Source organism: Heterodontus francisci, chromosome 7 (assembly GCF_036365525.1).
Source record: "Heterodontus francisci isolate sHetFra1 chromosome 7, sHetFra1.hap1, whole genome shotgun sequence".
Classification (NCBI taxonomy): domain Eukaryota; kingdom Metazoa; phylum Chordata; class Chondrichthyes; order Heterodontiformes; family Heterodontidae; genus Heterodontus; species Heterodontus francisci.
This window is the reverse complement of record NC_090377.1, coordinates 73,686,624-73,702,456: the sequence shown is the minus strand read 5'-3', so window position 1 is coordinate 73,702,456 and position 15,833 is coordinate 73,686,624. Positions and strand designations below refer to the sequence as shown.

Here is a 15,833-nt window from a genome sequence, read left to right as displayed (position 1 = left end):
TCAAGGACAATTAGAGATGGGCAATAAATGCTCGCCTTACCGGTGATGCCCATGATCTGTGAATGAATACATTTAAAAAACCCTTTCAGGCAGTGTATTTCAGATCATCAATACTTGCTCTGTAATTTTTTTTCCCTCAACTCTGGTTCTTTTGCCAATTATCTTCAATCTATGTTTCTTGCTTACTGGTCCTCTCACCAATGGAAATGGTTTCTCCTCACTTACTCTAAGCTATTCATTTACATTGCTGGTTCTCATTCTAGTGCATCCTCAGAATTATAACAAAACTGCATATACAAATAACAATACTGCAAGGAAATGCTATAGTTCTCTACAAATTATACTAAGCAGATACTAAGTTTACCATTCAAAACAACTGCATTTCTTCCTTTTAAAATATTAAAAAGTACATGCTGTCTTCAGATTTACCTCCCAAAGTGCTTTGAAGTCTTTCTGTTCAATCCGGAGAAGCTCACTGTACTCCTTGGTAACAATTGTAGCATGGCGGGGAGTGTTATCCAGAATTGATTCTCCAAAAGCTGTGCCAATTCCCAGAGTACAGAGTATGACAGCATCCTTTCAAAATTATAAACCCAAAAGGTGAAATGTTAAAAAAAATTGTAATATTTTAAATAAATAAATTATTTTGGACAATTGGTGTAATACACCTGCACATTGTAAATAATCCAGTTCCTCAATTTATTTTGTATTCACAATCTACCATTTTTTGCAGTCTTATGAAGGGGTAGAAATTTGGATGTGCCCATTTTTGGGTATGTGGGTGGATTCCTGTGGCTGTGTGGTGGGGCCTGAGGCACCTCCAATATTGGGCCTCAGGCCTCATTACATTAGAGCCAGCCAAGCGCCGAAAGCCAGTCAGTAAAGAGTAAACAAAGATCGGGCTGCTGCTGGCAGGAGATAGGAGGCTGTTGAGGAGGATGAGGCCAGGGATCAAGAGATGAGAGCCCGGGGCGGAGAATCAGAGACTGGAGAGCAGGAGTGAATCGGGGTGGAGGGGAGGATCGGCAACTGCTTTCCTTAAATGTGCGGTGGGAGGAGCAGGTAAGTAATTTCGAAAACATACCATGTTGGTAGCAGGCACTGGCAGAAGCTGTGTCAGGGCAAACCAACCTTGCAGTGGGGATGTCACACAGCCAATACACCCCTTATTTGTACATGAAAAGGGCTGAATGCCTATTTCAGCTTTGGGCACTGGAAGACAGTTTTTCTCCTTTCCCAATATGACGAGTGGTGCACCTCTGGCTGGAAATATACGATATTTCCTTGGGACCTGATTGAAGCTTCATCTCTACCTTGAGCATTTGTAGTAATTATCAAACTGCTACAAAGTCTAAGAAGAGGAATGAAAACGGACGGACCACCCGGAGTCGACCTAGGCACCAGAAACAATAACGGCAAACCCAGCCCTGTTGACCCGGCAAAGTCCTCCTTACTAACATGTGGGGGCTTGTGCCAAAATTGGGAGAGATGTCCCGCCGACTGGTCAAGCAACAGCCTGACATAGTCATACTTACAGAACCATACCTTGCAGGCAATGTCCCTGACATCACCATCACCATGCCTCGGTATGACCTCTCCCAACGGCAGGACAGACCCACCAGAAGTGGCGGCAGAGTGGTATACTGTTGGGATGGAGTTGCCCTCGGAGTCCTCAACATTAACTCCAGACCCCATGAAGTCTCATGGCACCAGGTCAAACATGGGCAAGGAAACCTCCTGCTGATTACCACCGACCGCACCCCTCGGCTGATGAATCAGTGCTTCTCCATGTTGAACACCAATTGGAAGAAGCACTGAGAGTAGCAAGGGCTCAGAATGTACTCTGGGTGGGGGACTTCAATGTCCATCACCAAGAGTGGTCAGTAGCACTACTACTCACCAAGCTGGCCGAGTCCTAAAGGACATAGCTGCTAGACTGGGACTGCGGCAGGTGGTGAGAGAACCAACAAAAGGGAAAAACCTACTTGACCTCATCCTCACCAATCTACCTATCACAGATGCATTTGTCCATGACAGTATTGGTAGGAGTGACCACCACACATTCCTTGTGGAGACAATGTTCCATCTTCACTCTGAGGGTACCCACCATTGTGTTATTTGGCACTACCACCGTGCTAAATGGGATAGATTTCGAACAGATCGAGCAACTCAAAACTGGGCATCCACAGGTGCTGTGGGCCATCCGCAGCAGCAGAATTGTACTTAACCGCTCTTTGTTATGTCATGACCCAGCATATCCCCCACTCTACCATTACCATCAAGCCAGGAGACCAACCCTGGTTTAATGAAGAGTACAGGAGGACATGACAGGAGCATCACTAGACATACCTAAAAATGAAATGTCAGCCTGGTGAAGTTACAACACAAGACTACTTGCATGCCACACAGCAGAAGAAGCAAGCAATAGACAGGGCTAAGTGATCCCACAACCAATGGATCAGATCTAAGCTCTGCAGTCCTGCCACATCCAGTCATGAATGGTAGTGGACAATTAAACAACTGACAGGAGGAGGAGGCTCCACAAATATCCCCATCCTCAAAAATGGGGGAGCCCAGCACATCAGTGCAAAATACAAGGCTGATGCATTTGCATCCATCTTCAGCCAGAAGTGCCGAGTGGATGATCCATCTCAGCCTCCTCCTGAGGTCCCCAGCATCACAGATGCCAGTCTTCAGCCAATTTGATTCACTCCACAGGATATCAGGAAACAACTGAAGGCACTGGATACTGCAAAGGCTATAGGTCCTAACAACATTTCGGCAATAGTACTGAAGACGTGCTCCAGAACTAGCCGCGCCCCCGGCCAAGCTGTTCCAGTACAGCTACAACACTGGCATCTACCCGGCAATGTGGAAAATTGCCCAGTTTTGTCCTGTGCATAAAAAGCAGGACAAGTGCAACTCATCCAATTACCATCCTATCAGTCTACTCTCGATCATCAGCAAAGTGATGGAAGGGGTCATTGACAGTGCTATCAAGCGGCACTTGCTCAGCAATAACTTGCTAACTGATGCTCAGTTTGGGTTGTGCCAGGGCCATTCAACTCCTGACCTCATTACAGCCTTGGTCAAAACATGGACAAAAGAGTTGAACTCAAGAGATGAGAGTGACTGCCTTTGACATCAAGGCAGCATTTGACTGAGTATGGTATCAAGCAGCACTAGAAAAACTGGCATCAATGGAAATCGGGAGAAAACTCTCCACTGGTTGTAGTCAGACCTAGCACAAAGGAAGATGGTGTGGTCGTTGGAGGTCAATCATCTCAGTCCCAGGACATCACTAAAGGAGTTTCTCAACTTCCCTCGATCAAAAGGTTGAAGTAGGGATGTTCGCTGATGATTGCACAATGTTCAGCACCATTCACGACTCGTCAGGTACTGAAGCAGTCCAGGTTCATATACAGCAAGATCTGGACAGCATCCAGGCTTGGGCTGATAAGTGGCAAGTAACATTTGTGCCACACAAGTGCCAGGCAATGACCATCTCCAACAAGAGAGAATCTAACCACCTTCCCTTGAAATTCAATGGCGTTATGATCGCTAAATCCTCCACGATCAACATTCTGGGGGTTATCATTGACCAGAAACTGAACTGGAGCAGCCATATAAATACCGTGGCGACAACAGCAGGTCAGAAGCTAGGAATCCTGTGGCGAGTAACTCACCTCCTGATTCCCCAAAGCCTGTCCACCATCAACAAGGCACAAGTCAGGAGTGTGATGGAATACTCTCCACTTGCCTGGATGGGTGCAGCTCCAACAACACACAAGAAGCTCAACAGCACCCAGGACAAAGCAGCCCGCTTGATTGGCACCCCATCCACAAACATTCACTTCCTCCAACACCGACACACAGTGGCAGCAATTTGTACCATCTACAAGATGCACTGCAGCAGCACACCAAGGCTCCTCAGACAGCACCTTCCAAACCTGTGACCTCTACGACCTAGAAGGTCAAGGGTAGCAGATGCATGGGAACACCACAACCCGCAAGTTCCCCTCCAAGCCCCACACCATCCTGACTTGGAACTATATCACCGTTCCTTCACTGTCGCTGGGTCAAAATCTTGGAACTCTCTTCCTAACAGCACTGTGGGTGTACCTACTCCACATGGACTGCAGCGGTACAAGAAAACAGCTCGCCACCACCTTCTCAAGGGCAATTAGGGATGGGCAATAAATGCTGGCCTAGCCAGCGAAGTCCACATCCCAAGAACGAATGAAAAAAATAAACTGGAATGTTGAGTTCCGGCATGGACTGTTGATCTAAAGTGCAACTTTTGAAGTAAACCTCAATAAGGACGAGTTTGTGTTTTTTTCTAAATTCCGTCAAACCAGGCAGAAGTAAACCACAGAACCCAAAATCGTTCATTCATCCTGAAAAGTCTCATTGCAACTATTTGTTTATTTATGAATTATAACATTTTCTCATAACAAAATGCAGATTTTTTATTTAAAAATCTGCAGTAATCTCAGTCTTTTTTAAAATCTTTGTTTAGATTTTTGAATAATTTTTTTGTGCACACTCGGTTCTAGGATGACAGAGCTGGGGAATGGAAGTATTGAGAGCTCAAAACTATGTGCACAAGCTTCAATATATTCTGCCCCAGCTCTGCCTTATCCACAATCTCAGAAGAATACTCCTCTTGGAATGGACAAAACTCAATTTCACTCCACTCTCCAGCTCTGTAATTGAAACGATACCAGTGAGCAGAGCACTTGCTGACTGTAAGCTCAGCTAGAATGTTCTTCAATATTAAGTGGGCAGAGAAGGGCAGATCAGGGCATTTCAAAGCAAGCTGTGGGTTACAATTATACTGCCATTGAGGAGAGAGGATGACTGGGGAAGTTATACTCGACAGTAATAATCACTTAATTTGCCACAAGTTGTGCTATGCTAAAGCACCTGCCCTGTACATTTTTATTCCCATGGGTAAATTGAAAACAATTTGAAGAAATATTAATGTTCTGTTACATTTTGCTCTCAGCATCATTTCTGTTATCTTAGATGGCAAAATTTTTGCAAAATAATGGATTTTCCCATCATTTGTGAAGTGATGGTGTTCACCACTGACTCACAGAAAGTTTCCCACAAAGATCAAGCGATCTCTGTGGCTTGGGTTTCACCTTCCCCAATGTTAATTTTATCCTTACGCCAACCATAGGGGTCTCCAGCATCCAGCAACAGTGATGGTACTGGCTAAGCAGCCAATTGAAGAATTCTCACAGACAGCAAATCAGGAAGTATCCTTTTTTTTAAATCACTTTACAGAGAAAGGAATAAAGATTGGGATATACACATGGGCTTAAGGTAGAAGCTGAAATATCATAAATCATAAAAAAATGTTAAATCTATGAAACTTTTTTTATCGTAATGGAGAAATTTGACATTCCACAAATATAAAATTGGTTTTTCAGGGCCAGAGAGGTTATTAATCAGTAATTATGCCTTAATATACATTAAAAATCCAGGTCCAGCTCATTCAACAAGGTGTAACCTTTTCATGCATTGTTATAGCAAGACTCATAGCGTAAAATGTGGAAGTTAATGTCAATTCAAATGATTCCCACGATTTCCATCTGTGAGAACGTCAATAGTGCAATCTGTGGAGGAGCAGGGAATCACTGCCAGCAACTTCTGGATTTCCACATTTAAGTGCACATGTCCAGGTGCCAGAGGTTGCTCTCAGTTTCACATACTAATAACAGTGAACGTTAACAGTTTAACCATCATTACTGCTGCAAAATCCGGGCCATAAATATCTCTTAATAAGACTTAATAATGGCAATCATCCAGACTCTGGACTAAGATATATGCTCTGCTTTGGACGGATAGGTGGATCACGTTAATAGGGGATTTCAAGATGCCAGTCATCTCCTGCAGTCTGCTCTCCCACACATCAGTGGAACTGATGAGCCATGGGAAGGAGTGCTATAACAGATGAAGCACCAAGAAGATGTGGTGCTCCCTCTCAGGATGTCAGCCCATCTGATCCCTCGCCAGTCCCACAAGCAATACCCACCATGGTACCAGAAAGCCAGCTGGCCCAGACCCAGGCGGCAACCAAAATGCTAGCCTGCAGCTGGGCCCTCTAGGATCAAGCTCCCTGTGGTCTCTGGCATGAGCATCTCCAGGGCAATAGCAAACTTCCACCATAGAATCATAGAAATTTACAGCACAGAAGGAGGCCATCTGCCCCATTGTGTCAGCACCAGCCAACAAGTAGCCATCCAGTTTAATCCCACGTTTCTACTCTTGGTCCATAACCTTGTAGGTTACGGCACTTCAAGTGCGTATCCAAGTACTTTTTAAATGTCATGAAGATTTCTGCCTCCACCACCCTTTCAGGCAGTGAGTTCCAGATCCCCACCACCCTCCGGGTGAAACAATTACCCCTCAAAACCTACCTCTTCCCTAAATCTATGCCCCCTGGTTATGGAACCCTCAACCAAGGGGAATATGACCTTCCTATCCACTCTATCTAGAGCCCTCATAATTTTATACACTTCAATTAGGTTTCCCCTCAGCCTCCTCTGTTACAAAGAAAACAACCCTAGCCTATCCAATCTTTCCTCATAACTAAAATTCTCCTGTCCACGCAACATCCTCGTAAATCTCCTCTGTATCCTCTGTAGTGCAATCACATCTTTCCTATAGTTCGGTGACCAGAACTGCACGCAGTACTCCAGCTGTGCCTACCTAGTGCTTTATAGAATTCCAGCATAACCGCCCAGCTCTTATAATCTGTGCCTCAGCTAATAAAGGCAAGTATCCCGTATGCCTTCTCCACCACTTTATCTACCTGTCCAGCCAACTTTAGGGATCTGTGGACATGCATTCCAAGGTCTTTCTGTTCCTCTACACTTCTCTGTATACTGCCATTAATTGTGTATTCCCTTGCGTTGTTAGCCTTCCCCAAATGCACTTCTCCAGATTGAACTCTACCTGACTCCACCTACCTGACTAGTCCATTGATATCTTCCTGTAGTCTACATCTATATTCCTCATTATCAATTATACAGCCAATTTTTGTATTATCTGCAAATTTCTTAATCATACCCCTGCATTCAATTCCAAATCGTTGTATACCACCAAAAGCAAGGAACCTGGAACTGAGCCCTGCAGAATGCCATTGGAAACAGCCTTCCAATCACAAAAACACACATTGACCATTATCTTTTGCTTCCTGCCTCTGAGACAATTTTGGATTCAACTTGTCACTTTGCCTTGGGGCTTTTACTTTTGTGACCAGTCTGCCGTGTGAGACCTTATTAAAAGCCTTGACAAGAAGAGTTACCTCTCTGGAGGATTGGTATATGCAAATAATCACACATTCTGTCTCCAAGTTGCAGATTCTTTCACCTTGGGAGGCTTTCACCTGGCAGGAAGGACCCTGATAAGTATGGTCTTCGGTCCTTGGTGGGATGATAAGCTGAACATAGATGATGCACCCAGAAAGGTGGCCCGAGAAGCAGTCAAAAGGGTTTTGGCTACAGTCAAAGATCATATTGATCGGAGTTGGCCATGACACAGGGAAGGGTGCAGGTGAATGTAACCAAAGGGACCAGAAAGGTATTGGGGGACTCAGGCAGCAGCAGTGCTGCAGCCCGCCATATTCAATACAATTGGTGGGAAATAAGCAGAATGGCTGTGACTGTCACTTTGGTACTCGTCCTGACCATCAGTATGTGTATTTGCTGTTACCAAAAATTGATGATTTTGTATGCTGTGCAGATGCTAAAGATGTCCAGCCGGGGATACACCCCGGAATCAACCTTCTCGAAACCACCTCCAGAGAAGGGGAACGAAGACAACATTTATAGTATATAATTCATTTAACCATATTCCAAGCCTAGCCAGACATCACTAGGATGACCGACAAAGCTGTAAGTGAATTCCAAATTATTACGGATTTGATGCCCACAGGAGACCAGCAGGATCCCTGGACGATCCTGTGGCCGAAGATTCTACTAGATCAAGAGGGGCTGATGTGGGAAGTGAAGGGTTACTAGAGTTCATAGCATTAAAATTGTTTTTTCACTCTCTGGATGTGTTATCTGTGTGTACCGGACAATGTGCTTATACAAGGGGACACAAATGTGATTATAGGAAAAGACACAAATGTGATCAAGTAAGGGGATAGGCAACGTCTGTCGGCTAAGAATGGATCTGGGATGAATAAATTTGAGTCAAAGGTTGGCAGGAAAAACGGTAGCTGAACAATGGGCTACTTTCAAAGAACAGATAGTTCGGGCACAGTCAAAGTATGTTCCCTCGAAGGGGAAAGGTAAGATACACAAATCCAGAGCTCCCTGGATGACAAAAAAGATAGCGATTAAGATAAAGAAGAAAAAGTGTGCTTATGACAGATGCCAGGTAGAGAACCAGGCTGAATATAGAAGATTCAGAGGAACATAGGAGCAGGAACAGGCCATTCAGCCCATCGAGCCTGCCCCGCCATTCAATAAGATCATGGCTGATCATCCACTTCAATGCCTTTTTCCCACACTATCCTCATATTATTGGTATTTAGAAATCTGTCAATCTCTGATTTAAACATACTCAATGATTGAGCTTCCACAGCCCTCTGGGGTAGAGAATTCCAAAGATTCACAACCCTCTGCGTAAAGAAATTTCTCCTCATCTCTGTCCTAAGTGGCTTCCTCCTTATTTTGAAATTGTGTCCCCTGGTTCTAGACTCCCCACCAGGGGAAACATCTTAGCTACATCTACTCTGTCTATCCCTTTAAGTATTTGTAGGTTTCAATAAGATCACCTCTCATTCTTTGAAACTCTAGAGAATACAGGCCCAGTTTCCCCAATCTCTCTTCATAGGACAGTCCCACCATCCCGGGAATTAGTCTGGTGAACCTTCATTGTGCTCTCTCTATGGCAATAATATCCTTCCTAAGGTAAGGGATCAATATTGCACACAGTATTCCAGGTGCGGTCTAACCGAGGTTCTATACAATTGAATCAATACATCTTCACTACTCTTGTACTCAAATGTTCTTGTGATAAAGGCTAACATACCATTAGCCTTCTTAATTGCTTGCTGCACCTGCATGTTAGCTTTCAGTGACTTACTGACAAGGAAACCCAGGTCCCTTTGTACATCTACACTTTCTAACCTCTTACCATTTAAGAAATACTCTGCACATCTATTCCTCCTACCACAGTGGATAACCTCACATTTTTCCACATTATATTCCATCTACCACATTCTTGCCCACTCACTAAGTCTGTCCAAATCCCCTTGAAGCCCTCTGCATCTTCCTCACAACACACATTCCCACCTAGTTTTGTGTCATCTGCAAACTTGGAAATATTACATTTGGTCCCCACATCCAAATCATTGATATATATTATGAACAGCTGGGGCCCAAGCACTGATCCCTGCGGTACCCCACTAGTCACAGCCTGCCAAGGCGAGAATGATCCGTTTATTCCTACTCTCTGCTTTCTGCCTGATAACCAGTCCTTAATCCATGCCACTAGATGTGGGGAAGTGACAAAGCAAACAAGAGAAGCAAAGAGAGAGTATGAACAGAGAATGGCAGCTAACTTAAAGGGAATTCCAAAGTTTTCTATAGACGTATAAATAGTAAAAGGGTGGTAAAAGGAGGAGTGGGGCAGTTTAGGGAGCAACAAGGGGATGGAGGCAGAGCTGAGGTATTAAATGAATACATTGCATCGGTCTTTACCAGGGAAGAAGATGCAACCCAGGCAATGGTGAAAGAAGGGGTAATTCAAACACTAGAAGGGTTTCAAATTGATAAGGAGGAGGTGTTGGATAGACTGTCTGTACTTAAAGTGGATAAGTCACCAGGACTGGATGAGATGCATCCAAGGATACTGAGGAAAGTGAGAGTGGAAATTGCAGAGGCACTGGCCATAATTTTTCAGTCTTCCTTAGACTTGGGGATGGTGCCAAAGGACTGGAGAGTTGCAAAGGTTTCACCCCTGTTCAAAAAAGGGTGTAAAGATAAGCCCAGCAACTACAGGCCAGTCAGTTTAACTTAGGTGATGGGGAAACCTCTAGAAAGATTAATTCAGGACAACATTAATTGTCACATGGACAAATGCGGGTTAATTAAGGAAAGTCAGCATGGATTTCTCAAGGGAAAATCATGTTTAACGAACTTGCTGGAGTTTTTTGAAGAGGTAACAGAGAGGGTTGATGAGGGCAATGCTGTTGATGTGGTGTACATGGACTTCCCAAAGACTTTTGATACAGTGTCGCACAACAGACTTGTGAGCAAAGTTATAGCTCATGGAATAAACGGCACAGTAGCAACATGAATACAGAATTGGTTGAGTGACGGAAGCAAAGAGTAGTGGTTAATGGAAGTTTTTCAGGCTGGAGGAATATTTGTAGTGGAGTTCCCCAGGGGTCAGTGTTGGAACCCTTGCTTTTCCTGATATATATTAATGACCTAGACTTTGGTGTACAGTTTCAAAGTTTGCGGATGATAGGAAACTTGGAAGCATTATGAACTGTGAAGAGGATAGTGTAGAACTTCAAAAGGACATAGACAAGTTGGTGGAATGGGCAGACAGGTGGCAGATGAAGTTCAATGTGGAGAAATGTGAAGCGATACATTTTAGTAGGAAGAACATGGAGAGACAATATAAAATAAAGCGGCGTACAATTCTCGGGGCGGGGGGGGGAAGGAGCAAAGGGATTGGGTGTTTATGTGCATAAGTCATTGAAGATGGCAGGACAGGTTGAGAGAGCGGTTAATAAAGCAGACAGTGTTCTTAGCTTTATTAATAGCGGCATAAAGTACAAAAGCAAGAAGGTTATGTTGAACTTGTATAAGACACGAGTTCGGCCTCAGCTGGAGTACTGCATCCAGCTCTGGGCGAGACACTTTAGAAAAGATGTGAAGGCATTAGAGAGGGTGCAGAGAAGATTCATGAGAATAATTCCAGGGATGATGAACTTCAGTTATGAAGATAGATTGGAGAAGTGGGAGGTTTTCTTGAAGAGAAGGCTGAGAGGTGATTTGATAGAGATATTCAAAATCATAAGGGATCTTGACAGAGTAGATAGGGAGAAACAGTTCCCACTCATGAAAGGATTGAGAATGAGAGGGCACAGATTTAAAGTAGTTGGTAAAAGAAGCAAAAGCGACATGAAGAAAAACTTTTTACACAGCGAGTGGTTAAGGTCTAGAATGCTTCCTGAGAGTATGCTGGAGGCAGGTTCAGTTGAAGCATTCAAAAAGCAATTAGACTGTTATATGAAAAGGAAGAACGTGCAGGGTTACGGTGAGAAGGCAGGGGAGTGGCACTAGGTGACATGCTTATTCGGACAACCGGTGCAAACATGATGGGCCGAATGGCCTCCTTCTGTGCTGTAACAATTCTGTGATTCTGTGCTTGAGAAGATGCTAGAATCCATTATTAAGGGAGTAGTAGCAGGTCATTTAGAAAATCATAATGCAATCAGGCAGAGTCAACATGGTTTTATGAAAAGGAAATCATGTTTGACAACTTTATTAGAGTTCTTTGAGGATGTAACAAGCAGGGTGGATAAAGGGGAACCAGTAGATGTAGAGTATTTGGATTTCCAAAAGGCATTCAATATGGTGCCACACAAAAGCTTACTACACATGATGTTGGGCACAATATATTAGCATGAATAGAGGATTGGCTACAAAGCAGGAAACAGAGACTCGGAATAAATGGTTCATTTTCAGGTTGGCAAACTGTAACTAGTGGAGTGCCACAGGGATCAGTGCTGGGGCCTCAACTATTTACAATCTATATTAATATCTTGGATGAAGGGACCAAGTGTATTGTAGCCAAATTTGCTGACGATACAAAGATAGGTAGGAAAGCCATTGGTGAGGAGGACACAAAGTGTCTGCAAAGAGACATAAACAGATAAAGTGATTAAGTAAAAATTTGGCAATTGGAGTATAATGTGGGAAAATATGAGGTTGTCCATTTCAGCTGGAAGAACAGAATAGAAGAATAGAAAAGCAGGATATTATTAAAATGGAGAGAGATTGCAGAATACTGCGGTACAGAGGGATCTGGGTGTCCTTGTACATGAATCACAAACGTTAGTATGCAGGTACAGCAAGTAATTAGGATGCAAGTGGAATGTTGGCATATATTGCAAGGGGGATGGATTACAAAAGTAGGTAAGTTTTGCCATGATTGTACAGGGCGTTGGTGAGACTGCACCGAGAGTACTGTGTACCGTTTTGGTTCCCTTTCTGTTACAACCAGGTGAGAAAGGTGTCTAGGGGTCTTTTACTGTCTTCACCCGGTCTTGTTGTAACAGGGTTTGATTTTTAAACACACTGTGCTTTGAGCTCCTCCTTGGTGAATCCTTGTTCACCACTTTCCAATTATAAGGCAAAGAAATGAGCATAAACAGGCTTTCTTATTTTTAAAGAAGAAAAGAAAAATTTATGAAACCTTAAACTTAAATTCTAATATGGTTAATGCCTACGGATATATGATGTGCCCACACTAGCATGCACACATGATACACACATGCAAATAGGGACAGAAAAGAGCAGAAGAAAACTAAAATGGAGAGGTTTGAGGCAATCTCTGAAGAGAGTTTTTTTACTGTGCTTTGAGCTCGCTGTAGGGTCCTTGATTGGAGGTAGATCTTGCTTTTCGTTGGGGCCCAGTATTCTTCTTAAACTTTGTTTACTGTAGGAGACTTTTCTCTCTTGGGTTCATGTATCTTCAATGGTTTCCGAAGCTGGTGATAGCGAGATGAGAGCAGACAGGAGAGAGGTGTTCTCAGTCCAGGAGAAAACAGCTTTCTGAGTTCAAAATCCCTGTTGGAAGTTCAAATTCAAAAAGCTCCAACAGTCAGCCAGTTATGTGACCAAACTGGTCCGACTACGTTTGTTTGTGTATTCAGCCATCTTAGCAGTTAACCTGGAATGCTAGCCTTTCCACCTTCGACGTCTGGTAATCAAAGGTCCACTGTGGATTAAATTGGAGCATGGAATAGCTCCTTTGTCCTTTGAAGTACAGTCTGTTGATATGCTAATATCGCTCTCCAGCCAAAGTCTACAATTGTTTTTTAAAGCAAGCTCTTCCTTCACCAATAACAGTCCAAAATCAATGTTCATGTGGTGAAATTAATTTTCCTCATTCTTGGCAGGCTTGCCTGACATTACTTAAGGAGGGATATACTTGCATTGGAACCATTTCAGAGAAGGTTCACTTGGCTTCAGCTGCTTCACAATGACCTTCCATCCATCATAAGGTCAGAAGTGGGGATGTTCACTGATGACTGTACGATATTCAGTACAATTCACAACTCCTCGGATACTGAAGCAGTCCATATCCTTATGCAGCAAGACAAGGACAACATTCAGTCTTGGGCTGATTGGTGGCAACTAACATTCATGCCACACAAGTGCCAGGCAATGACCATCTCCAACAAGAGAGAATCTAACCATTGCCCCTTGACATTCAACATTACCATTGCTGAATCCCCTCAATCAACATCCTGGGTGGTTACCATTGACCAGAAACTGAACTGGAGCAGCCACATAAATACTGTGGCTACAAAAGCGGGTCAGAGGCTGGTAACTCTACGACAAGTAACTCACCTCCTGACTCCCCAAAGTCGGTCCACCATTTACAAGGCACAAGTCAGGAGTGTGATGGAATACTCTCTACTTGCCTGGATGAGTGCGGCTCCAACAACACTTAGGAAGCTCGTCACCAACCAGGACAAAGCAGCCCGCTTGATCGGCACCCCATCCACCACTTAAACATTCACTCCCTCCACCGCTGAAGACCAGTGGCAGCAATGTGCATGCAAGATGTGCTGCAGCAACTCACCAAGGCTCCTTTGACAGTACCTTCCAAACAAGCAACCTCTATCACCTAGAAGGACATGGGCAGCAGACGCGTGGGAACACCACCACCTGCAAGTTTCCCTTCAAGCCACACACTATCCTGACTTGGAAATATATCGCCGTTCCTTCACTGTCGCTGGATTAAAATCCTGGAGCTCCCTTCCTAACAGCACTGTGGGTGTACCCACAACAGATGGACTGCAGGTGTTCAAGAAGGCAGCTCACCACCACCTTCTCAAGGACAATTAGGGATGGGTAACAAATGCTGGCCTAGCCAGTGATGCCCTCACCCCTTGAAACTAATTTTTAAAAAAGGCTGATTTCTGTGGTGAGGGAGTTGTCTTATGAGGAAAGGCTGAGCAAATTGGGCCTGTACTCATTGGAGTTTAGAAGAATGAGAGGTGATCTTACTGAAACATAATATTATGAGGGGGCTTGACAGGGTAGATGCTGACAGGATGTTTCCCCTCGTGAGGGAATCTAGAACTAGGGGGCACAGTTTCAAAATAAGGGGACTCCCATTTAAGACGGAGATGAGGAGGAATTTCTTCTCTCAGAGGGCCATTAATCTTTGGAATTCTCTTCCCCAGAGGGCAGTGGAGGCTGGGTCATTGAATATATTCAAGGCTGAATTAGACAGATTTTTGATCTACAAGGCAGTCAAGGATTATGGTGGACAAACAAATCAGCTGTGATCTTCTTGAATGCCTACTCCTGCTCCTAATTCTTTTGCTATGTTCTTATGAATGCATTTTAAGAATTCTGCTCCCTCTGTGCCTTTCACACTAATTCTATTCCAGCTAATATTAGAGTAGTTGAAATCCCTCACCATTACTGCCCTATTGATTTTTCACTTCACAGAGATTTACCTACATATTTGCTCTTCTAGTTCCCTTGGACTGTTTGGGGGTCTATAGAACACTCCCAGTAGTGTGGTTGCCCCTCTTTTGTTCTTCAGGTCAACCCATATGTCCTCATTTGATCATCCTTCTACCATATCATCCCTCCTCACAGCTATAATTGTTTATTCAATCAACACTGCGACCCCACCTCCTTTTTTATCCCCCTCTCTATCTCATCTGAAAACCCCGGAACCAGGAATGTTGAGCTGCTATTCCCGCTGTTCTTTCAGCCATATCTCAGTAATAGCTATAATATCATGCTCCCACATGTCAATCTGTGCTCTCAACTCATCTGCCTTACTCCCTAGACCTCTTGCGTTGAAGTATATACTACTTATCACTGCCAAACTTCTTTGTCGTCTATTTTCTAGCCTTTGTTTCCTCTGCCTTCCAAGCACGCTTACTAATTTTCTGCCTTCCATTTCCAACTTTTCTTCTCTCCCTTCTAAATCTACTCTCAGGTTCTTATCCTCCTGCCAAACTAGTTTAAACCCTCTCTAACAGCGCCAGCAAAACCCCCTGTTAGGATATTGGTCCTGGTCCTTTTGAGGTGCAACCCGTCCCACCTCCCCAGAAGCAGTCCCAACATCTCAGAAATCTAAAGCCCTCCCTCCTGCAGCATTTCTCCAGCCACATATTCATCAGCTCTATCTTCCTATTTCTGTCCTCACTAGCACGTGGCACTGGGAGTAATCTGGAGATTACTATCTTTGAGTTCCTGCTTTTCAATCTCTGTCCTAGCTCCCAAAACTCTGCCTGCTGGACCTCATCCTTCTTTCTGCCTTTGTCATTGGTTCCAATATGGTCCACGACCTCTGGCTGCTCAGCCTCCCCCCTCAGAATGTCCTACAGCTGTTCACCAGCTTTGTTGAAGCCACTGGGGAAGTATTTCACAGAAGTAGCCAAATTAGTAAACGTTCTTTTAAGAAAGGCACTATGGATTAAGAAACTTGGGTGAGAGTTACTGTGATTGGCATTAAATTAATCACCCTGTCACTTTGGTCTGCAGTGGTTTTCCATAGCAGCTTATGAGGCTGCATTGTCAGCATGTCATTAATATGAA

General features: G+C 44.0%; 1 protein-coding gene across 2 annotated transcripts in view; it reads right to left on the bottom strand.

Annotated features, from left to right (window-relative positions):
• Positions 1 to 15,833, bottom strand: part of rapgef4a (Rap guanine nucleotide exchange factor 4a) — a 420,421-nt gene that overhangs the window by 314,493 nt on the left and 90,095 nt on the right. For both annotated transcript variants that reach the window (XM_068035423.1, XM_068035424.1), the window contains exon 4: positions 430 to 576. In XM_068035423.1, the coding sequence (XP_067891524.1) occupies positions 430 to 576 (147 nt within the window). The remainder of the gene's footprint in view (positions 1 to 429; positions 577 to 15,833) is intronic.